General features: G+C 34.4%; 1 protein-coding gene and 1 long non-coding RNA gene across 2 annotated transcripts in view; one reads left to right on the top strand and one right to left on the bottom strand.

The window, feature by feature from the left end:
• Positions 1-17,558: 17,558 nt before the first annotated feature.
• Positions 17,559-18,294, top strand: LOC121375355. Its single transcript, XR_005958303.1, has 2 exons — positions 17,559-17,925; positions 18,049-18,294. It is a non-coding gene; the product is annotated as an uncharacterized LOC121375355 (long non-coding RNA).
• A 115-nt stretch (positions 18,295-18,409) lies between these two features.
• The window catches only part of LOC121375354 (protein FAM135A-like), a 56,059-nt gene continuing 49,050 nt past the window's right edge, over positions 18,410-25,418 (bottom strand). Inside the window, exon 21 of the mRNA XM_041502770.1 lies at positions 18,410-25,112. Coding sequence (XP_041358704.1) covers positions 24,907-25,112 — 206 coding nt within the window. The 3' untranslated portion in view covers positions 18,410-24,906. The remainder of the gene's footprint in view (positions 25,113-25,418) is intronic.

The raw sequence follows: 25,418 nt of genomic DNA on the forward strand, positions 1-25,418 counted from the left end.
CGCGCTATCGCGCGCGTGTGCGCGTGTAAAATGTTGTCTATCGCTCACGTAGGATTTTTAAAAACACTTTTAATAAATATCTGTCTTGCTTACACAATTCGTTTAGGGCCTACAATTTACATTGTTAATGTATTAACATCCATGGATGAATGCTACAATATTTCCTAAATAACAACGTCGTTACTATACACAGGCGGCGGAATCGGGCGGTGGGGGCAAGGGAGAAGTGCACTGGACCCAAAAAAATCCAAGTAGCTTTTACAGGGCCTTAGCTAGCGTTGCAAAGCATTGTTGTAGAAACTTAAAGAAAATTCTCTTCTTAACTGTTTAAGGAGTGTTAGACTATTAACTACTCAGTTGCCCAAACAAAAAATCCTAGCTACGGCCCTGTTTATATTTTTTTTACGGCGCTTTATTAGGTACCGTATGTCAAGTCTGTTTTATATATCTATATTATATACCTATAGTATAATACGGTTTGCGTCAAAATACATAAACCAAGTTTGTTATTCCATTTGGGTATAATATCCGCCCGCCTCCCCCCCCCCCTCCTTTTTTTTTTACTATTTTTAGTTAGGGATGGGGGGGGACGGCGGATATTTTTCCAGACTGTCCAACTCCACTACCCACTACTAATTGTGCCCCCCCCCCCCCCAACACACACCAGATTAGCTCGAGTCGCCTCCAGCCCTCCCCTTTTTGATATTGATAAGTATACGGCTAGAAAGAAAAAAGAAAGAAATGTTTGATTTAACGACGCACTTAACACATTTTATTTACGTCAAACATATGGTTAAGGACCACACAGATTTTGAGAGGAAACCTGCTGTCGCCACTACATGGGCTACTCTTTCCGATTAGCAGCAAGGGATCTTTTATTTGCGCTTCCCACAGGCAGTATAACACAAACCATGGCCTTTGTTGAACCAGTTATGGATCACTGGTCGGTGCAAGTGGTTTACACCTACCCATTGAGCCTTGCGGAGCACTCACTCAGGGTTTGGAGTCGGTATCTGGATTAAAAATCCCATGCCTCGACTGGGATCCGAACCCAGTACCTATCGATGGCCTAACCACGATGCCACCGAGGCCGGTCTATATGGCTAGAGGAAACTCTATGTAATTGCATTGGCAATAATCGACAACCAAATAGTCGCAAGTTACTGAGTCTAAAATACACATTTGTTTCCTAAATCTGATGCCATAGAGCTTTAGTTTGATTATTCTCCAGTCCAGTCAAGACATTAAACTTACATGTTATTATGTTAACCAGTACCAACGCTACACAAAGAAATCCGATGGCCCTATGCAAAATGAACCTGCGCTGTACCTTTTAGATATGCTCCTGGTATGGTGCACATACAGTTCTGTCAAATAGTGTTCTTTAGTAGTCTTTTGTATTCGGTCAGAAAATGGCATTCGAATACTGGGTATTCAATGAAAATGTTGAATATTTGAATACTAACTAAAGTACACGGACTCATCAAACTAACGTTTTGTAAGGTGTTTTTTTTAAATAGTGCAGCAAGAACTCATACAAGAAACCACTAGATCAGTTCACATGTTGGTGGGGATTTTTTTTTTTTTTTTTTGGTTCAATGTTGCTTTTCCAGAAAATGTAGCATTCTGACCATGCTGAGCTTTATTTCGAAATGCCTTTCGAACTAATTGCAGACTTTTTGTTTTAATTCCTGTTTATAGGATTTGAAATTGACATACTATTATGAAACTCCAAACATGCTTTATGTTCCCAACTGAATGCACATGGCAAGTAGCATGCAGGACCTATCTTAGAATTCAAAGAACCCGCATTATCTATCTCATTTAGTCATTTTCCCCACACGACATACAACAAAACACTACATATTCGAATATATACCTGAAAATACTGTTCGAATATTTCGAATAGAAAATTAGCGAGCGAATATTCAGACCGAACACTATTCTTTAGACTGTTCCAGTCTATACTGGACAGTTTGTTTTGTTTAACAACAACATCACTAGAGCACATTGATTAATTAATCATCGGCTACTGGATGTCAAACATTTGGTAATTATGACTTGTAGTCATCAGAGGAAACCTGCTACATTTTTCCTGATGCAGCAAGAGATCTTTTATATCCACATCCTCACAGACAGAACACACATACCACGGCCTTTGTCCAGTAGTGGTGCACTGGTTGGAACGGCAAAAAACCCAATCAGCTGAATGGATACACCGAGGTGGTTCGATTCTGCAACACAAGCACCTCAATCGAGCACTCAACCGGCCAAGCTAAATCACACCCATATTGGACAGATGTCAGTATCTAGGAGACTTTAATTTGACCGAGGGGGTGATGGTACAAATATCCATGTCACACACCCCTTAAATCCACACCTATTACATTATATGTTTATAGTATTTATTTAAATGTATTTATTCTAATCAACACAAAATAAGCTATGGTTTGGCACCCAACAATAATATGGTACATTTTACAGGCAGTTAAAATGGATGACAGATTTTTCTGGACTGTTAATATAACAAGGTGAACAAAATACTTTTCCATAGTCAGATTTTGGTAACCATTTAATACGATAATTCCATGTATAAAAATCCCTAAGAAGTTAGTCGCAATTTTGTCCGGGTTCGGTCAAAGTTTGCTTAGGTTGACTGGACTAATTATATGTAGGTTAGTTACTGAATCTGAACGACAATCCTTTTAGTCAAAACAGCATCTCTGCATCAGGCACGTGTGCATGGGGAGGGTTTTGGGGGTCGAAACCCATCCTTTTTCAAGCAAATATTTTTTTAAAATATATTTTCCGAAGGAGCACGACTGGACACCCCCCACACATAACTTCGCTCACCAGTCTAGATCCCCCACCATACCCAAAGCCAATGATGGTTTTATGATATCGTAGTGTCAAATTATTTATTCTATTATCGCCAAATAGCTCCAGAAAAAACACTTCATGCCTTGCAAATTCCACCCTCCCCCCCCCAATGTTCAGAACGTTTAACCTATATACCATACATAATCACAACTTTCACAAACTATACAGTTCCATCAATACACTGTTCAACAATTACATAACACAAAATTTGTCATTTTTAGATCGCTTTTCTAATTGGCCCTTTGCCTTTGATGTCCATCTCTTCTTACAGCTATGATTGTTTTGAAACTTAGTACATCGATCCTCTGGAGCACCCTCCACAAACTAATACAAAAGATGTTTTGGAAATTTAGAATTTTTATTAAATGTTTTTAAAATTTAAACTGCAAATTTGAAAATCTATTCTGAAACACAGTACTATGATTCTCTGAGGCAATCTTCACAAATTAATAGAGATATTTTAGAATTAAATTTTTTTAAATTAAACAATTTAAAAATAAATTTAAATAAAATTTAACATTGAAAACATTGTCTATTTTCTCTTATTTTTAAAATTAAAAATATTTAAATACAAATGTTACCTCTGCTATGGTGTCTGTCTGTCCGGTGCTTAACCATCTACTTTTGCTTTGAAGTCCATGTTCTGAAACTTGGTACATGTACTATGATTCTCTGGGGCAGTCTTCACAAAAAGATATTAAATTATTTTTTAAATGTAAACAAAAATATATGGTCATAAAATTGAAAATTAAATAGCGGAGCTCTATAGGCCGATAGACCCCATTCAATGCTAAGACCACCCCTCTAATTTATGTGAATACCCCACCCCCCCCCCCCCAAAAAAAAAAAAAAAAAATACAACAACAAAACAACCTTTTTGTAATTTTGACATTATTATATATTTTTTTGTATGTATGTATTATATATGTTGGGTTTGTTTTGGTAATAAATACTAGAGAGAAAATATACAATATTAGTTAACTAAAGCTTGTTTTGAATGAAATCTTTTGCGTATAGAAGTAAACATAATTGGATTGTATTTTTTTAATCCATGATAATGCATTTGAAATAAATATGTATTAAAAATCATTCTTAATGCAATTAATATCATTTCTAGTTTCAGATGTACGAAGTAAGAAGATTTTGGTGTTGTTCCTGTGCAGCAAAATACCAGTACTTCAACACACATCATTGATCAGGCATGGTCAGAGCAGCCTAAATATAAAGAACTACTGTACCACTGGCATATCCGGTGCCCAATCATACCTCTTCCCCCACCTCCCCAACAAACTTTTATATTTGCATGGCACCCCATAACACGACACACAGTATTCCCCCCACCCGCCAAAAAAAAAATCAGAAGAAAAAAGCTATGACAAGGTATTGTACAGATCTTTTCCAAGATGAAGCAAATGGCCCCTTTAATCATCAAGCCAGGCTACATATGGTGAAGAAAAAACATTATCAGTCAATATTCATGTATTATGGAACACTAAAATCTTAACTACCATATTTTACTATTTGTCGACTTAAGCTTTTAGTGTCCAAATTTAGTTTTTCTATATTTAAATGTATTCAGCATTAATTAACCATTCATCATTTAAACTACTCCTCTCAACTTGGTTTCTTGTTTTTTTCTTTAATTTTTGTTTTCTCTTTATCCTGCCAAGTGGAAATATTTTAAACATGTAATTTTGGTTACAGTTTCTACCAAACATTCCTACGTTAGGGGAACATGATTTATGTAATGACCAGCTAATATGGCCATTTAATATTACATTTTAAACATTATGGTTAATATTTTAATTACTATGGCTTCTGTCATCTAGATTTATAAAATGTGTATATTTGTTAAATCTAGGGAGAGGCTTTTAAATAAGCATTTGCCTGTTGGCCAATTCCAAACTGCTGTATTTGATTTGTGGAAATAAATAATATTTAAAATAATAGTCATGAATTTGAATCCTCCAAGTCACTGGAATTATTAATGGCAACTTTGGAAAACAGTATGGTTACAGCGTAATTTCAAACCATGGAACAGACAACGATCTTCATTATGGGTAATGTGGTATTGCTCGATGGACTCTTAATCAAGAAAAGAATATTTGTTTAATGACACCTCAGCACATTAAATAGGCCCCCACCTAATAAATATATGTATGTCTAGCTATATTATTATTATTATTATAACACGTTTAAGAAAGGGAAGGAGACTGAAAAAGCAGCAAATGATCTTTTATATGCACTTTCTCACAGACAGGACAGCACATACCACTGCTTTTGATGTACCAGTCATGGGCATTGATTAGGACAGTAAACCTCCAGTCTAAAATTCCTGTAACCCATTGCATATCAGATGAACACTCTACCAAAGAGTAACATTACATTCCTCCATCCAAACCTGTGCCCCATTTCTCGTACATTATAGGTTATACTACCCTGTCTATGGAAGTGCATATAACACACCTTGCTGCTTTATGGAAACAGTAGCCCGTGTGCCAACAGCAAGTTTCTTCTCAAATAACACTTCCGCAAATTTAAACTATAACGCGGTAATTTAATATCTGGTTGAGACCGAAAGGAAACCTGCTGTTCCTACATAGGCTACATGTACTCCTACTGATAAAGTAGCAAGGGATTTTTTTTATATACATTTCTCCATGAAAAGGACAGTACACCTTTGATACACTTGTCAATACTTCAAAGATTGTAATGGACCCTCCACCCTCCAATACCAAAGCTACATCCAGCACCCTCAAATTCTAAGATTGTTGATGAAGTAGTTCCAGATATATTTATTTGAACAAAGAAATTTTCAGGCCAAAAGATTTAGCATATTAAAACCAAAAATGGGAGTTCAAGTGAAATGTTTTTAAATAGTTCTGATTTACTTACTTGGGGATAATATGGAACATATACCACAAAAAAATAAGAATGTGTGCACTGGCTATGTAGTCCATTCTGTGAGTAAACTGGGAACAAATTGAAACAGAAGTTATTCCATCATAATGCTTTTCTACAAGGTTCCTAGAATAAGAGATCCAAGAAATCCCTCTATGAAAAATACATCTAATTTGCATAAATCCAATATGGCAACCATGGATGAGAAACTGGAATTCATTGAAAACATACTTTTCAAATAAAAAGTGGCAAGGAATCTGTAGAAAATATGACTTGATCCTTGTGCTTTAACTTTAGCACAAAGGGCGTCAATTAAGTTACCCCTACAAAAAAGATTCATCATTTACTAATTGTCATGGATAGGAATGGACCAGATTTGGCCATTTATGGATCATCTGAATTTTCATCAAATCCTGATGGTCTCCGACTTAAGGAAAGAAATAAATGTTTTATTTAATGACGCACTCAACACATTTTATTTACGGTTATATGGCGTCAGACATATGGTTAAGGACCACACAGATACTGAGAGAGGAAACCCGCTGTCGCCACTTCATGGACTACTCTTTTTGATTAGCAGCAAGGGATCTTTTATATGCACCATCCCACAGACAGGGTAGTACATACCATGGCCTTTGATATACTAGTCGTGGTGCACTGGCTGGAACGAGAAATAGCCCAATGGGCCCACTGACGGGGATTGATCCCAGGACCGACCGCGCATCAAGTGAGCACTTTACCACTGGGCTACATTCCGCCACCCTGACTTAAGGTAACTAAACAATTTTGGTAACCTATTTAAAATTCCTATGTTACTTATCAATATTAATAGTAATTTATTTATTCTTGAAGTACAAAATTACCCATTTTATATTACAACTGCATATACATGTATACTGCCCAAGACAAGTTAAAGGGACATTCCCGAGTTTGCTGCATTGTAAGATGTTTCAGACTAATAAAATATTTCTACGATTAAACTTATATACTACTCAAAAGAATTTAAGGGTAAAAAATTTATAACCAAATAAGTTTCAGAGTGTATTAGATTGATGATGTAAACTACACCAAATTTTTTATTTATTGTTCCATATTTACAAAAAACCACAAATAAACGTCACTGTATACAAGAAAGTCACATGACATGCTGTCAAAGTTGAAGGTTGTCAAACATGGATTTTACACATTAGAACATTCGTTTAATAGTGTGTGAATCCACCCCTGGCGCGAATACACTCGACACATTGTTGCCTCATGCTGTTGATCAGACGTCTGAAGAACTCTTGGGGAATGGCCTGCCACTCTGCCATAAGAAGTTGATCCAGATCATGAAGGTTGGCCGGAGGGGCATGGTTATCCCGAACTCTCCTGCCTAATTCGTCCCAGGCGTGCTCTATTGGAGCCAAGTCAGGCGAATATGCTGGCCAATCCATCCTGGCGATACCTTGTTGTCTGAGAAAGTCCGTTACCACCCTGGCGCGGTGGGGTCTGGCATTGTCATCCTGCAGAACTGCCCCGCCGCCAATCTGCTGAAGGCCTGGGAGAACCAACGGCCGGATAATCTCATTCAGATAGCGGATTCCATTCAGATTGCCATCCACCACATAGAGGGGGGTCCTGTGGTGGATAGAGATGCCACCCCACACCATGACGCTGCCACCACCGAACCGGTGACGTTGTCTAACGTTAACGTCAGCAAAGCGCTCCCCAGGACGTCTGTAGACACGAACCCGACCGTGGTTGAACTGGAGACTAAACCTGGACTCATCAGTGAACATCACTCGACCCCACTGAACACGTTGCCACCGCAGATGAAGCATGCACCAGTGACATCTGGCCGTTCTGTGATGTGGTAGGAGTGGTGGTCGAACAGCCTGGCGACAGCAGCGTAGATTATTGGCTCTCAGACGATTGCGTATGGTTTGATCAGACACTCGAGTTCCAGTCGCAGTCCGCAGATTGTCACGTAATCGGCATGCAGTGGTTGTGCGTTGACGTAGAGCCATATTGGTGATGTAGCGGTCCTCTCTATTTGTAGTGTTTCGGGGTCTTCCCGAACGTGGACAATTTCGAACAGAATTCGTTGCTTGGTACCGTTGCCACAGTCGGCCAACGACACTCTGACTGACACCAAGTCTCAGAGCAACATTTCTTTGCGTATTGCCATCCTGAAGCCAAGCAATAGCCCTTCCTCGATCTTCGATAGTCAGTTGAAGTCGTACCATTGTCGAATTTGGAGTGTGCACCGTACACGAAAGCAAGCTCCAATTATACGGAAATTCAGCATTGGGAACATGGAATACACGTGCAAAGCGTGCAAATGAAGCGCTTTGTGAAAAAGCAAGTTATGGGCACTTAGCAGACCTTTCGCTTTCGCCCTAATTTACGTGCAAATGTAAGCATGTTTTCGCCATTAGAACTAGTCGACAGTGTCAATGACAGTGGATTTTAATTCATTTATGGGTTGCTTAGACCCACTTTCGTCAAAATGGAACAATACCATGCGTGACATTATGGTCTAGCTAATATAATTGACATTCAGAAAATAATGTCGAAAATATCGTCTGACCCTTAAATTCTTTTGAGTAGTATATATTAAATATATTTTCTTGTTTAGGATATCAGTGTCTGTATATTCAATGTGTTTCTGGTCATCTTAATATTTGTAAGAAGCCCGAACTGGATTTTGTCTTAAAATAATTTCGTACGTACGAAAAAAATATTTTTAGGAAATAAAATGAAATTTAACCTAGTACAAATATTAGAACGACCAGAAACACGTTTAATATACAGCCACTAATATTTTATGCAGAAAAATATATTTGATATGTCAGTACAGTCATCAAAAAGTCTCGGTCAGTGGATAACATCTTAAAAATTGCAGCAAACTCAGGAATGTCCCTTTAAAGTATTTTTTATATGCAAGTGCATTTTACCACGATACCATTATACTGAATGCAACAGAAGTACAGAAGTTTCACTGTCTTTGTCTAATAAGAGAACAATCCTTGATGTCTGTATTTGTGGTTGCGATAAAATTAACAAAACCCCCCAAAACAATCGCACTTTGTATTGAATACATGCAACAATATTCTTTGTTATGAACATGAAATGCATGTGCAGTTGCTGCTGCATGTGCATACTTTTCAATCAACATACAGCTCTCAGCTTGGTATGATTTTGAAACTCATAGGACTATGGCATTAGAAGATTGGGGTAGGACTCCTGCAGGAGTCCAAGATGGAAAGTTAAAGATATGTTGCACAAAGGCTGACAATATTAGGCACACCAGTGAAAATACATTTACTAACCATTAAATTGTTTTCATTATAGTAAATATTTAAATAGAGCTACTTTTACTACAAAAAATTCAGGTATGTTCTGTGATTAGCCATCTGTATTATTTAAAATGTTGATATTCATGGGACATATCATACCTTCTGCTAAATGGAACCGGCCTTGGTGGCGTCGTGGTTAGGCCATCGGTCAACAGGCTGGTAGGTACTGGGTTTGGATCCCAGTCGAGGCATGGGATTTTTAATCCAGATACCGACTCCAAACCCTGAGTGAGTGCTCCACAAGGCTCAATGGGTATAGGTGTAAACCACTTGCACCGACCAGTGATCCATAACTGGTTCAACAAAGGCCATGGTTTGTGCTATCCTGCCTGTGGGAAGTGCAACTAAAAGATCCCTTGCTGCTAATCGGAAAGATTAACCCATGTAGTGGCGACAGCGGGTTTCCTCTCAAAATCTGTGTTGAGTGCGTCCTTAAATAAAACATTTCTTTCTTTCTGCTAAATGGTATTTGCTTTTTAAAACTCCATGTCTACTTCTCGTTCTAGCCAATGCACCAAGACTGGTATATGACAGGCCATGATATCTATTATCCTGTCTGTAGGATGGTGCATATAAAAGATCTCTTGCTACTAATGGAAAAATGTAGCAGGTTTTCTCTCCAAGACTGAATGTTAAAAAGACCAAATGTTTGATATCCAATAACCGAGTGGTGTTGTTAAAGGAGGGGACAATTAAGGCATTTGGCCTGGTATGCATAGTCGACGATATATAATGCACATTATTGCTTAATATCAACAAGTATAACCGTATAGTTAATTAATAAAAAGCTTACATGTGACAGCTACAGGTATTATATATAATGGATGCAGCCATTTTGTTCCATCCTAGTGAATACGTCCTCAGGTGAGCTGGTGGTTACATAATACCTAACGTGTCACGTCAGGAATTGGTCTTCGAACAGAAGAAACAAAACATACCTGATTTTTGCGGATGCATCGCAATGTTCTGTAATACTATCCATCCCAGTAAGCCAGCACCAAGTATATATTATTTTTCAATGCAAAATAAACCACCATTGTCAAAGTGTTGAAATATATGTCTTATGTTTTGTACATAAATTAACCCACATACTGAAATAATAATCGGAGTGTTTTCTTGGTTAATTGGTCTTTTCTTTCTGTGGCCTGTACCTGTGGTTCCTGATTGGCAGGTGTATATTTAGACGGTCCCCAGACACTATGTCTAGACACTAAAAAGACGTGCCTCTTTTATCAAGATCACAGGGTATTGTGTGATAACCGCACGGACACCAATCAAATCGTAATTGCCATTATCAGCCGTCCTGCTTTATTACTGTAAGTAATTCTGTAAAATCTTTGATTAAGTAGACTTTCCCATCTAAAATCACAAAACTGACCAATTACGTAGTCCCAAAGAAAAGAAAATTATCATTTGGGTATCGTAAGTGGTTGTTTTTGCTGGAACGTATCCTACCATATGCATTTTTTTCTTTGGATTTTTTAAAAGAGTAAAATACTACAACTCCATTTTGTTCTATAGGTGCAAACTAAAATATATTTAGTTAAATACAACTAAACAAACCCCAAAAAACGAACATGTAGTTTATTATACTATCAAGTCATTTATGTTGTTTTACAAGTCAGGTTGATGAAAGTGAAGTGCCTTAAATTAGAGTGTTTACACTGTGCACAGGGACATTGGACGGAGTTGACGTCACTTCGCCCCAAGCTATATCACTGGACGTCACAAAAAACCGAAACAAAATGGCTGCCCCCAGTTAGCAGGAATAATCAGTTTTTTATTAACTCTAAAATCACTCGGTTTTTATTTCTTAAAGTGTCAGTATGTGTTGGTTGTCCGGGTATGCATCTTTCCAACACATCAGGCTCATGTTTGAGTTGATCCTCCCTTTAAACAAAGCAAATGTTAAACTCCATGTTCACAGAAAGCTAGGTATCACCTATAACACAAGCTATAGACCCAAAGAACATCAATGGACAGTCTGAACACTATTTGGTAAATGCATCTCTATCACCTAGAGGTGAATGCACAATACAAGCCCAAAGTATGACATAAAAAATACAGATCAGAGACTGAATGCAATTCTTCATAATATGTAAAGCTGAAAAAAATATCTAAAACTCTCCAACAAAATATTATGTAAGATTTTATTATTCAGTTCCATTAAGTATTTAGAAACCTGAATATAAAATGATTTATGTAATACATGTACAACTACATGTATGTTAATGATGCCACTACTGCCACACAAATTAACAAATGAAAGTAAAACAATATTAATATTACATTCAACAATGCATTTGTTTCTTCCAAATTCCCATTTGTGCATGAAAATATCAACCTCCACCAAATTGTTCTATATATTTAACCTAGTATTCACTGGTTTAACTTTCCTGTCATGGACGGAAGAGCCGGCCAAGGCCGGCTCTTGCGCCCACGACAGGCGTGCGCTACAACAGCTTGCTCTGAATGTGCACGTAAAACCCTATGACCTGACCTGACCTGACTGGTTTAATGCTTACCATTTCAATAACAGAAAATATGTAGCTAAGAAGTATCTTGGGATCAAATCAATACATTTCAGTGAATTGCATGAAATCAACTTGAATTTTTTTTATTTTTTTTAAATACACATAGCTGCCTTGATTAATAATAACCCATAATATATTTTTCAATACAGTAGAAATTGCAGCAATATATGAAAATGGTAGCTGAAGCTTACAAATAAAATGGATGACAATTATGAAACAATCCAAGTTTCAAATTTATGGTCCAGTGGTTTTCAAAATGAAAATTTGTTTAATTTTGAGTTTATGTACCTGATCAATATCGCAATGAATACCGTAACTATGTAACATCTAGGTCCAATGAGGACCACAAATACTGAAGACAGGCTAAATATGGGTGATAGAAAATTTCAATAAATTATTGAAACCCATTATTTTTCAACAAATTATCAACCATCACATGTGACTAGTTCGCTAAATTAAAATACAATTTACCCGTTGTAAATCTCCCAATTGTTTTTAAAATTTGCAGTTGGTGAATTTGGTGACTGTCAAAGCTGCCCTGAAAGAGGTTGAACAATTCTGCAGACATTATGGTACTAGTTTCAAAATAACCTCTGAATTTCTATCTTGTTGGAAGTTACAAGCTGATCTCAAGATATTGTACAATCATTTACTAATGCAAAAATATAAACCCAATTACAGTTTTAATGTATTATCGCTATCATAGTATCAATGGTTATTTTCTAGCCATGTTTTTTTTTTTTTTTAATACTTTGTAAGACAAACCAAAGTTTTAACCTATTTTTTTCTGTGACATACATAGTAAGTATACTCGAATTTAAAGAACCATGTTTGATATTAAAAAAAAGTAACGTTTATTTTAAAATATTAAATAACACAAATTTACTGGACTGCAGCTTTAACCATTTAGATCAACAAGTATTTTCAAAGAAACATTTACTAAAAGTGGTGCTAGTTGTAATGGGGGGGGGGGGGGGGGGTGGGGAAGAAAAGAAGAAAAAAAAAAAGCACTTATGTGTGACTTTAGAGGTAAGTATGGTCATATTATCTATAGGTACCTAATTAAGCCTATGATTTCCATTGCTTCCTAGTCCAATATTACCATCAATAGTGGAGAGGCTTAAGGGAATAATCGTAACTTGCTGGCCCAAAGCACCAAATTTGGCACAGTTGAACTTTAGGACACTACAAATGTTTTTTGAAGGAGCTACCCGATATTACATGTAGATGTCAAGGTCAAAGGTTAAGTTTAGACAATATCCAGTAAAGCTGTTTCAAAGTATTACACTAGGCATATATTTACCCAAAATATGTACAAAAAGTTTAAGAGGCGACTCACCCAATTTAGATGTCACGGTCAAGTCAAGGTCAAAGAAATGGTATATCAAAAAATGCAGAGAGAAAAAAACCCCACACTAAATTTCATGTGGAACGAAGCCAGCACTCTCTAAAATCATGCCTCCGATTTGATGCAGATATTTAACCAAACTGCACTGACTGGGTATTGTGGTTGTTCAAGGTGAGGTTTTCGTGCTAGGAAACCTATCATTTTAAAAATCAAAAACTATTTTGGGCGACAACCCTTTTGCTAACATTTGAATCCTATTTTTGACGATATTATAGGTATAACCAGATACATGTACATATGTAGTAGTAACTGCAATGATCAGGTGAGCAAAGTTGATGATGGCCAAATTACATTGTTGCTGAGACAATTTGTCATGGTCAGTGAAATGCATACTCATTATCAAGAAAAAGAATGTGGGAATGATAGAAACGTACTTCCACAGTTCTTAGCTAAACATCAATAATTGCTTATTTATCAGAATAAGATCAGCATTATAGACATGGTCTATTTATTATTTTGTATGGTATTTTAAATATTAAGTTGGATTAAAACTTAGCTATAACAGGAATGTTCTTTGTTTTTGCAGCCATTCATTTTGGATTCAAACAATGATAAAACTTCTCTGCATTAGAAAGTAAATGCAATAACTGAATTCCTTGCACCTTAAAACCCTGTATTTGAAGTAAAAAGTATTGTTTGGGGAAAAATAAAATAAGATATGGCCATTTCTTACTCTTGGAGACCAGTTTTTTGGCCTTCTTGGATTTAAATGATTATGCAACTATCTCAGCAGAAGGCTGTATTAATGAATTCCTTGACCCCCAAAACTATCACTAATACAAACATTTTGCTTAGTTGATGTAAAATGTGAATAATAATAGTGTTTTCCTTATAGATCAACCGTAGCTATAGTGGTGGCGATCTTGAATTTAAATGATGTTCCTATGGCTTGATTAGCTAGGGGTAGTTCAATTGAATTCCTTGACCATAAAGCACAGTTATAGATGTCAAAGGTGATTAAAGTATCAGATATATTGCCAGTTCTGTGTTTTGGCAGCCATTTTGGACCCCATCTTGAATATTTCAAATTGCAACAAGGTACCAAGTTTGCACTCCTCAGGTCTTCAATCAGCACATTCCAAAGATATTAAAAAAACACAAAGGACAATTGTTGGTACCGAACTGCAAGGTTTAATTTTTCTTTCGACTACCATTTTGGTGGCCATCTTGGATTCAAATTTTGGTGCTATATTCTAGTTAACAAGAAATTATTATATTTCTATTTCAATTTATTTTCATGCTTATATCGAATTAAAGTTCAAGCACACTGTCCTGGGCACACACCTCAACTATCTGGGCTGTCTGTCCAGGACAGTGGGTTAGTTGTTAGTGAGAGATAGGAGGGTATACTGGTTTTACACCTACCCACTGTCATTAAAACTCATTGTGGGTGGGAGCCGATATCGGGCTGTGAACCCAGTAACTACTAACCTTATGTCCGATGGCTTAACCATGACATCACCAAGGCTGGTAGTTATTATAAATAACCACTAAAGTCCAATCACACTTTGCCTTAAGTGAGAAATAGCAATTTATGTTTTGGCAGCCAATGTGACATAGTTTTAATTTCACTTTGACTTTGGAATGATCAGGACCTTTAAAGTGGGCAGCCCCATCTCACATATTCTTTATGATCTTAAAATACAATTGTGCCCAGTTTAGTGCTTTAAAAGTGCTTTTTTGACATTGTCTAAAGTTGACCTGACCGCAGCCTTGACTTCTAAAATCAGGTAGTCCCTCTCAAAACAATTGTATGGTCATAAAGTACAAATGTACCAAATTTGCTGCTTTGGGCCAATGTTTCAAAATATTGCCCAAATTTGAACCTGAATCACCACACTACAAATATTTCAAAATAAAGGTGTTTCTGAATTATACAATCCTGTCAAATTATTATTATTCATAACTAATAATCAAATTCAAATACACATGAGTTGCCAAATGAAATTTTATAACCAGTATTAACAACAGATGTTTCATCCCCCCTCAAAATATATTAGTACATGCAAGTACATCCACAAATATAATATACATAATTACATTATGGTAATCATTTGTAGTAATTATAATATAATATATATTAACTATTTTTCATTGTTTTTTTCTAATATGAAAAAGTCATATATGATCCATGGTGATTATAATAATTATATTTACTAATTTTTAATTGTAACAGCAACATAAAATATGCAATAAATCTGTAAATTTAGACAGGAAAAACCCACACACTTTTAAACACATACATCCAATGCAGCCTGCTAAGATGATAGCAAAAATAAATAATAACAAATTATTTAAATAATGTTGGGTTTTTTTTTTTTGGTTTTTATTAGCACAGAATGAGATCATTCAAAAAAATTTCATGATTGAATGATTATATTTGGGTGAAGTAACACAATATGTAATAACAAAATAGGCAATTAAACCAAATATAATGATTTCGTTTAGTCCGTGAATCTTAACGATTTAGTGTTCATACATTGAGGTCTAGTAGTAAATATTTTTGAAAGAAAGTAACAAACATATTAGCACTTTGTGGATGCATTAATAAAACAAGTCTAGAGCCTCCCCACATATTAAAATTATTGTACAGTGAAAAGCATCATATAAATAAATAACACAAATACCAGGTGTTAGGCCAAAATTATTAGTAATTTGGCAAATTTGAAGTATTAAAAAAGTTGAATTGTTGTTGTAGCTCATTAGAAACCTCCATCTCCCCACCGCCGCATTTTCAGGCATTGATTGTATGAAACAAATTTAAAATTTATTTCTTCAGAATACTGCCATCGTTCTACATGTATGTGTCTGCATGTATATTTATTCTTGTTAAAATTTAATTCATGTTTTCTAACCAGAACATTTAGGTTTTTTTAGGGGTTTTTCAAATTACTTTTTTTTAAGTTAACAAAAAATATCAATCAATAATACTAAAGAAATTGGAACCATTTGTTAAATATACATCAAATAACAAGCTGTATATATATTTTTATATATATATATATATATACACACACAAATATTCTCATATTTACACAATAAACTATTTATAATATGTTTTAGAATGTTATATTTGGTACAATATTCAAACATAGATAATCAACCATAATTAAACACTATTTATATAAAAAAAATGCTTCTTCTCCAAACAAAAACAAGGCATAGACTGGCTATTAAACAAACAAGTTATCACAGGGCAGCTAATGTTATTTTTATGGTTACTGGTAGACAGATAAGAGAAAAGACTTGTTACTGTGCGCCAAAAATATATACACTCTGCTATATTTCAATGATAACTAAATTAGAAGGCTGCACCAAATTAGAATGAATTTATTTCACAAATTAGGCCTCAAATTCTGAACTATTCTTTTAAATCTGAAATGAAAAATGTTACCGGTAATATACATTGACCAAAGTCAGTTCTTGTTGTGAAGAAGTTTATAAAATGTAATTTAAAATGTACCCACCTCTCTCCCTCTCAAAACAATTCTCCCCCCCCCCCCCCCAAAAATATTAAATTCATATTCATGTTCTCACACCAGCTTAATGTTCTTAAAAATGAATTCCCCCACCCCTAACCCCCCACCCCCAGTTTAATCAGCAGCTATTAGAGAAGACAAAAAAACCCACTGCCGCCATATAAACCACCTGATTAGACAGGTTTTACCATATACCATGACCGTTACCAGTTGCCTTGTAAAGCTAAAGATTCCAACTATACTTATCTTCTCAATAACTTGGTGTACTGAATTTGCATTCACAACACAGCCCACAGACTATATTATACAATATTTTAACATTGCCAAGCATACATGCAATGCAGATTATTCACAAAGATTAACCATTTACAACTAAGTTTCAGACTGTTCACTTGTCAAAATTTTTATTAAAGCATTTGACTAAATCTGCCCCATAAAGCAAAATGAATGTTTTGAAGACATTTAATTATGCACAAACTAAAATGTACTGAGCTTGAAGAAATTTGTCCAAAATCGGCAGAATATGTTCGGCTAACAGCAGGCATTTAGTAACCATAGTGATCTTAAAAGGTAATGAAAGAATGAATAAATGCATAAATGAATGAAACTGTATGGAAAATCTGTCAACCAAATTCACTATTTTACAAAACCTAAAATCAAATGATATTTAGTTGTACAAGCATCTTAGCAAGCTGATTAATTTTAGGTTCTTATTGATGGACAAAGTTTAGACCTCTTTTCTAAACTACATTAATTGTCTACATTTTATTATTAGTGTACCATCTAATTTTGTGCCAAAGTTTCAAACCAAAAAAAAAAGAAAGACATGTTTTATTTAACGATGCACTCAACACATTTTATTTACGGTTATATGGCATCAGACATATGGTTAAGGACTACACAGATATTGAGAGAGGAAACCCGCTGTCGCCACTTCATAGGCTACTCTTTCTGATTAGCAGCAAGGGATCTTTTATATGCACCATCCCATAGACAGGGTAGTACATACCACGGCCTTTGATATACCAGTCATGGTGCACTGGCTGGAACGAGAAATAGCTTAATGGGCCCACCTACGAGGATTGATCTCACACCGACCACACATCGAGTGAATGCTGTACCACTGGGCTACATCCCGCCCCAAATCTCAAACCAGTGCACATTATTTTTCTATTGCAGAATTAAACTTTACTATTAGACTAAATGTATAGCACATTCTACTTATCAAATTCCCCCTTCCCCTTCCCCTCTATGTATAGAAATAATTCCTATTTAATCTACTGTGTCCACAGTAAGCGTATTTGAACCCTCAGCATCTAAGCACCAAACAACAAACCAATAAATGAATGTTTAACAATACAAACAAAGGGAAAAAAGCTAAACAGGTATCAAAAATGGGAATGAATCAATGATTAGAAAACTCGATAGATAGAGATGGGAAAAACTTTTGGGAAAAAATGTGCTCAATATGGTTAACAATACAAAACAAAGGGAAAAAAGCTCAATAGGTATCAAACAATGGGATATGAATCAATGATTAGGAAAACTCAATAGATAGAGATGGGAATATTAACTTTTTGGATAGTAAAATGTGCATTGTTAAATATTCTAATACATGCCTTGGGCACTGCCTAACCCAAGTTCAGGACTCATAAGGTAATTAACAAAATATCAACATCCAGAATAATTGGTAACATGTTATTAATAAATTACATTTAGTCACAGTAGTTGGGGAATTTAATTGGGGCATTTAATTGGAACATTTAAAAACCCCCACAAAAAACCCCACCGCAGTTTATTCAGCATTAGAACTCCTTTAGGACACAAGCCTTGATTTAAAAAAAAAAAAAAAATCTACATGGACCAAAGTTTTGTCAAATGTTTTATTAATGCCAACAGCAGAGGATTCAAAGGAAAATAGAAAATAAATAACAACACAGGTACAGTTCCAGGTTACTATAATACTAAATAAAATCAAGGAAATTTAAATATACTATCAAAATAGTAGCATAACAATACTGCATTAACATGAACATAAATAAGGAGGTAGATATTTTGAGGTGATCTCCAATGAACATTAATTATTTAAAAATATATAAACCAATAAAAACATTTTAGTTTTCTTAAGTATGGTAAACTATATTAATTTAATACTTTCATAAAACTTCAAAAACACCTATGATTTTAATTACTATTATAGGTATTAAATTAGAAACACCACCAAAAGAAAGAAAAAATGAAGTGAAAATTCTGAACCCTCGATAGTTAGATCACAAAAACATTTAATACTTTAATGCATTTATCTAAAGTAGTAAACAAATTACAGATCATCTCATAACAAATTGTTGGAACAGTTTATCATACAACATAGGCCTCTTCATGCCATACTAACAAAAGTGAAGTATCATTTGGAAGCACAGTAAAATATTTGTGGTTATTCTCAAAGTAAAAATACTGAGCTGATTGACAAAACTATGCAGGTAGTTCACTTATAGGGAAGGTGTGCTTTCCTCATGACTGGTTTTAAATGTACAAAATAAATACAGCCCTTGATAACTGAGTGTACATTATAGCCACTTGAGATATACGATGACAACAAGCACCATTAAGGTCATAAAGATTAGGAACTATGGATGACTAACAACTCACGACAACCAAGAGATATTCTAGTTATTTTATTACATTTCTTCTCTGATGGAATCCAAATAAGATATATATAACTGATTTGTCTCGACTTCAAATCATTTGTCACTGGGGATTTCAAATGTTTTAAGTAACTGTACACATATATATAAAGAATATTTCCATATTTAACTGTTTGTCATCAACATAGGGTTGCTTGGCATTACCAACTTTACGGTATACTGCTGCTGTTACATACAGAACATTAAAAGAAATATTACCTGTTTTAGACAATACCTTGGCTTAAGCTCAGTTAACTGGTTAAATAACTATTAATTACCTGGTAATCAGACTCATTTGATAATATACAAATAACAGTTGTCACAACACCCTAGCTTGTGAAAAACCATGTAGTACATTTCCAATCAGACAATGCTTTAACTCAAGATCCAACTCTAAACTAGGATAACTGTCAGAAAATACTTTAATTCTCTAGGTAGCTAAACCACCAACCTGTTATTTACCTCGACTCACTTCACACAGTCTTTATAATAATCAAACATAACAACAACCATAACAATAATAAACATGATTATAAAGACATCTAATTTGAAATATTATTCTGCAACACTGACACCGAGTTTCTATGTTGGAATTGTAGTGGCAGTCAGGATTAATTTCTAAAACTAAAATTCACTGAGACACTAGAGACAATAAGCCCAAAAATGTACAAATTAAGACATATGATGGAATGTTTGAACAAATGATATATACAGTACTCTTTAGTGAATCATCTCAAAAGTGAAATTAATTATGTTATGGTAGTTTAAGATAAATCATGAGTACCAGAGAGAAAGATGAATGGGTAACATTTAATCAAAAAAACCTTTCACTTTTTAGTTGCATTCACAAAGATTCCTTACAGCATAATGTAAATTTTTAAAAATTCAAATTAAAACCACATTAAAATGTTTATAAAAATATTTTTCTTAACTACAACCCTATTAAAATACAGCATTAAATTAAATCTTACATTAAAAAGTAAAATTATAGTTGAGTTCTAACATATGCTAAGAAAATATTTTAAAACTAATTATTATTCAGTTATAATGCAGTATGTATTTCCCGTTGTCAGAATAAGCTCAACTTTGTGAACACTACCCAGTATTTCATGTTAAAAATAACCACTACAGAAATGTTTTAATAGCTATTGTAAAATTGACCAGTATTGTGTGTGTGTGTGTGTGTGGGGGGGGGGGGGGGGGGGAGGGCAAAGAACAGACAGCACCAAGTTGTTTTGATATAGTAAGTTATTTCTAGTTTTCACAGATGGAGAAAAGGAATATGAAATTAAAGTAAATAACAAAAATATACAAATACATACATGTACAAGAATAATTCATTTTAAGTGGAACACATTTGGTAATGAATGACATAAATAAAAACCCCAAACACATACCAGTAAGCATAAGATTATTTTTTGTTTGAAGAGTAGTTCTTAGTACAAAATGATAATCATGTTATTTATGGAAACAGTCAAATCAATCACTGTGACCATAACATTTGCACATGAAGCCAAACTTAGAGTATGATATTGCTGTACAAGCTTCACACAAAGACTGATGTCAGGTTTTTCAATGCAGTAGAACCCATTCCCCTCCCACCCACCCCCACACAAACCCAAGTCAAAACATTTACTGCATACATAATGAATGCTTACCAGTAACGTGTAAAGCACATATATATAAAACAGAGTATTATCATGTATTTATTTAATATACTGATGGAAATAAATAAAGGATCACACAAATAGCAACAAGAACTAATGACTGCATCGAAAATCAATTGATATTGTCAGAAGTTGACTGGGAACATACAGGCAGCACAATCAACACTACAGACATTCAATCCCACATTACAACTTGGTATGAAATATAGACATTACTACGCTAATTGAGAATTAAATTGTTCTACAATTTGATGTGTTCCCTTATTTCTTTCCATCAGTATAAGTAACTTCAAACTTAGATAGTTTTAACACACACCACTACAACAACATATCATAAGAATGTGTTAATATATTATAATATTATATTGTATAACATATAAAAAGATCACAGTATGAACTTCAATGGAAATAAGCCATCTGAACAAGACAAACATATTCTCTAATACTAGTATATAAGGCCATTTAATCTTAGAACTGGTTAAACAGAAATAGTAGTGGCACCAATGAATTTGTATTCACTATTCACATGGTTCAAAATAAAGTCATAAATATGTTAGATTTCAGCTTGCAATTTACAGTTAGTAAAAATGTGGAATTTATATCCGACACATGGAATTTATTAGAACCCCTTTGCAAATTTTATTATGCGTATAAAATAAGTTGTCTATTATATTCCACTCAGTTAAAATGTTATATAAATGTTTATTTGCTAGTGAGATGCACATTTATTAAAACAGAAAACATCAGTTATGTAGCAGTGTTTGAAATAGCTTTTGGATGTATTTGATTCAAAAGGCAAGTAAATTGTGTAATTGTAAAAATGAAAAAAATGAAGCTTTTATCTAGTAATAATAATACTGGTTCTGAATAATAATAATTACAGGTACTTGTCATAAAATATAATTATGAAATTACAATATGAAGAATATACTCTCACTGGAATAGCACTCACATTGAAAATATTTCACATGTCAGATTCAGACTGTTAGTACCAAAACAGATTTAACATATTTCTATCAAGTCAACATCCATTAATATGAAACCATTGTTACATTTTAAATGTTGGGCATAATATGCTACATGAAAACCAAATTAAACATCAACTATTAATATAAATAAATCACAAATGTTCTAAAATAAGTTTTTTTCTTTCTGAAATGTCTAATTACAGTGAAACCCCACCTAACAACCACACCAGTTCTAAAACCACCCCGACATAAAGACCAGTATTTTAAAGACCATAAACCCCACCTAACAACCACACCAGTTCTAAGACCACCCTGACATAAAGGCCAGTATTTCAAAGGCTGGAATATTTCCTTATTATTTTACAGTAAAACTACCCCAGTATTAAGACACACCGCTATTACGGATTACGACCAGTAAAGTCAGACCCAATGGTAATTTTCAGTGCATTTGGACCCCACAAATGCAACCCCAGCATTTACCTGGCATCTCATATAAGTGACAAACAATAAATAACGTGGTAAAATTTTGCCTAGTTGTCCACGCCATGGTGTTGAAGTTAATTACACGACATATATGTGTTGCTCAAACAAGTAATTAAAATAGTCCGATATTTATTTAGTTGGAACGACAAAGCAAACAATTGATCCACAAATGAGAAAGTCATGGTTAATTTCTGAAATATATAACTTGCACACAAAAAATGTCAACAAATGCAACGATTAGCTGCAATCAGTCATGTAAGTCAAAAGTCACAGATTTACCATTACCTTTGGGGCAGTGGATGTCCTAAAACATCGGTAGGGTGCCATTTGTCAGAAAGCTCTATTGTGTAATAATTAAGGAAAAGAATGGGCCCAAGCTCATAAATAACTGAAGCAGGCTTGACACTTGATTATTGTTGCGGTTCAATGTCCAATACACTGTCGTCGCCTATTACTTTTCTCAGTTTAAACAAATTGTTCACAACTGGAAAAAGAACATGGGACATAAAATTCACAATTAGTATTTACCAAACATTCATGATTTTGAATGTTGGTAATTTGGTATTACGACCACCCCACTATTAAGTCCCGCCAATGGTCGCAATAGTGGGGCTTCATTGTACCAGGATGAGATTTAACAAGAATAAAACATTTTTGATACACCAGTTCAGTTAAGTCCCAAAACATTAGCTATGCAGAAATATATGTGCAAATGACTGCAAAAAAAAAAAAAGAAAAAAAAAAAGGGATACAAATGTGCCATTATGTCATTCAAAAAAAATATACATAATTTTTACCTGCCATACATTTGGGCACTTGTTTATTGTTAATACTATCAGTATGCAGAGTACAGTGTATTTGATATATTTAATCAAATGCAAAACATGTTTCTGTTAGTGGACATCTGTTTATTATATTTTAATCATTGTATGACAATATTTCAGTTGCCTGAAATACTATCATAAACCTCTTTACACACTAGGACTCATATCTCAAAATTATTATGTTCCTTTCATTGTGTGTTTTAATAACAAATAATACGGTCGGATATCATAAAACAAAACAAGACAGTTTTCTGCTAAATTTCAAGTACCTCCAATCCCTGAGATACAACACAATTTGAATTTGAAACTGGCTATTTGGTGTGAATCAATGTCCTGGGTAAGGAATCAAGCAGACAATGGTGTGATATATATATGTACAAAATCAAAAGACTTCTGCAAGATGGACAGGAATGAAAACTGCACATGACTTCCGTTTGTTGTGCCCAAAATGTATAAATGGATCTATGTTAGTCAAACAACAAATGACTCAATTATAATTCAATAAAAATAAATGCTGTTTTGGCATGACATGACAGTTTGCAACATCAATTGCATATTTTTTTATTTTTTTTTAAAGATTTGTCACATACATTTGAGCTAAAATATTTGGACATTTTATTCTAATGGCCACTAGTTATTAGAAAATGTCCACCATTTGTACACTTTTTTCAACAGATGTACTTCAGTTTTATATGAATTATGCATTTAAAACAGAAAATAGACAATTTAATTTTTAAAAAAAGAAGAGAAAAGACAGAACACAGGATGAAACCCATCACAGATTACATAACAGATGGCAGGAATGGGTATGGGTTATTGTGTGGCATGCTTCTATATACATAAAAAACAAACATGTTCAAGCATGCCTGCTGTGGTCACAACCTCAAGACTCCACCAAAGAGTTCTGTCCACAACAGAACATCTATATACATGTATATATTTAATTAAATATTTAAATAACTCAAATTTGGGCAGGCAAGTCCAGGTGTCCAAAAGTTAAATATATGTGAGATAATTAGGGTGTTTTTGAGGCCAGTTCTGAAAGTATTATCCGATGAAGCCCAGTCTCAGATTCCAGTTGATGTAGAAACAGAAGAATTAGCAGAAAAGGGCAGGAATGGACTTGGTAAATTACTTAAATAAAAAGCTTCTTAAGGATTGTTTGTTATTTGTTTTACATTCATCAGGGTATGAACAAAACAAATCATCCGCAAACTGTGTGTATCGGCAAAGCCATTTACACATGTTTGTGGATGATTTTTTTTGTTCATACCCAGATGAACATAAAAGAAATAACAGACAATACTTATAATTAAATTTGAAACATACCTACAAATAATAACACTAAAAATTCATGTTTTTGGTTCTAAACAATAACACTCAGTGAGACAAAATACGAATATAAAATGATGTTATTAGTTGACATTCCCTGACAACATTATGTTTGTGTTCATCAAGACATGAATAAACTCACATTGCTACGGCTGAACCAATGGGATGATGTTAAATTGTAATGAAGGTAAAGGCAAATGAATGATTAATTAATAAACACTACCTATCTTACAAATACATGAAACAAACCCAAGCAACAGTACTGTAACATCTGTTGCAATTGCAATGCATGCTCTAAAACATATTTGCAAAAACCAAATATAACAAACAGAAATGGAGTTATTTTATGTCACAATACAAATAATAACACATGTTTGCTGTTTGGAGAAACCTCCTATTTTGCACATTTTACTTTAAATATTTAAGAACGGCAACTGTGAAGAATTTTTCAATGAAAATCTCTGAATCAAGGACAGCAATATGTGCTGCTCGACCAATCATTGTATTGGCAGTGCTTGGCAATGCATGGAACACATCATATCGAATCAACTTGCAAGTTGGAGTTTGTATGATGGGCCGCAAGATATTCTCAACCATCTCTTTGTACACCAATCCTGAAAAAAAATCATAAAAATGTTAGTCTGCTAATTAAACATATATGAACCCGAATTAAACATTGTACATTTCAATTTTTTATAGTACAGAATCTTTATCATACAGAAAGTGCCAATGACCTATTTGGATGCTTCCAAGTAATGCATGTATCCGGTGATTCATAACAAACATCCCATTGTTTGAAGCTGAACAGTAAAAAAAGTAAGCAAGACAGACCATTGAAAATTAAAAAAAAAAACCCAAAGCATCCCAACTGCAGTATGTGATGTTGTTTACTGATGGTTAACATTTTACTTTGAAACAAA

The sequence above is a fragment of the Gigantopelta aegis genome, chromosome 6 (assembly GCF_016097555.1).
Source record: "Gigantopelta aegis isolate Gae_Host chromosome 6, Gae_host_genome, whole genome shotgun sequence".
Lineage (NCBI taxonomy): Eukaryota > Metazoa > Mollusca > Gastropoda > Neomphalida > Peltospiridae > Gigantopelta > Gigantopelta aegis.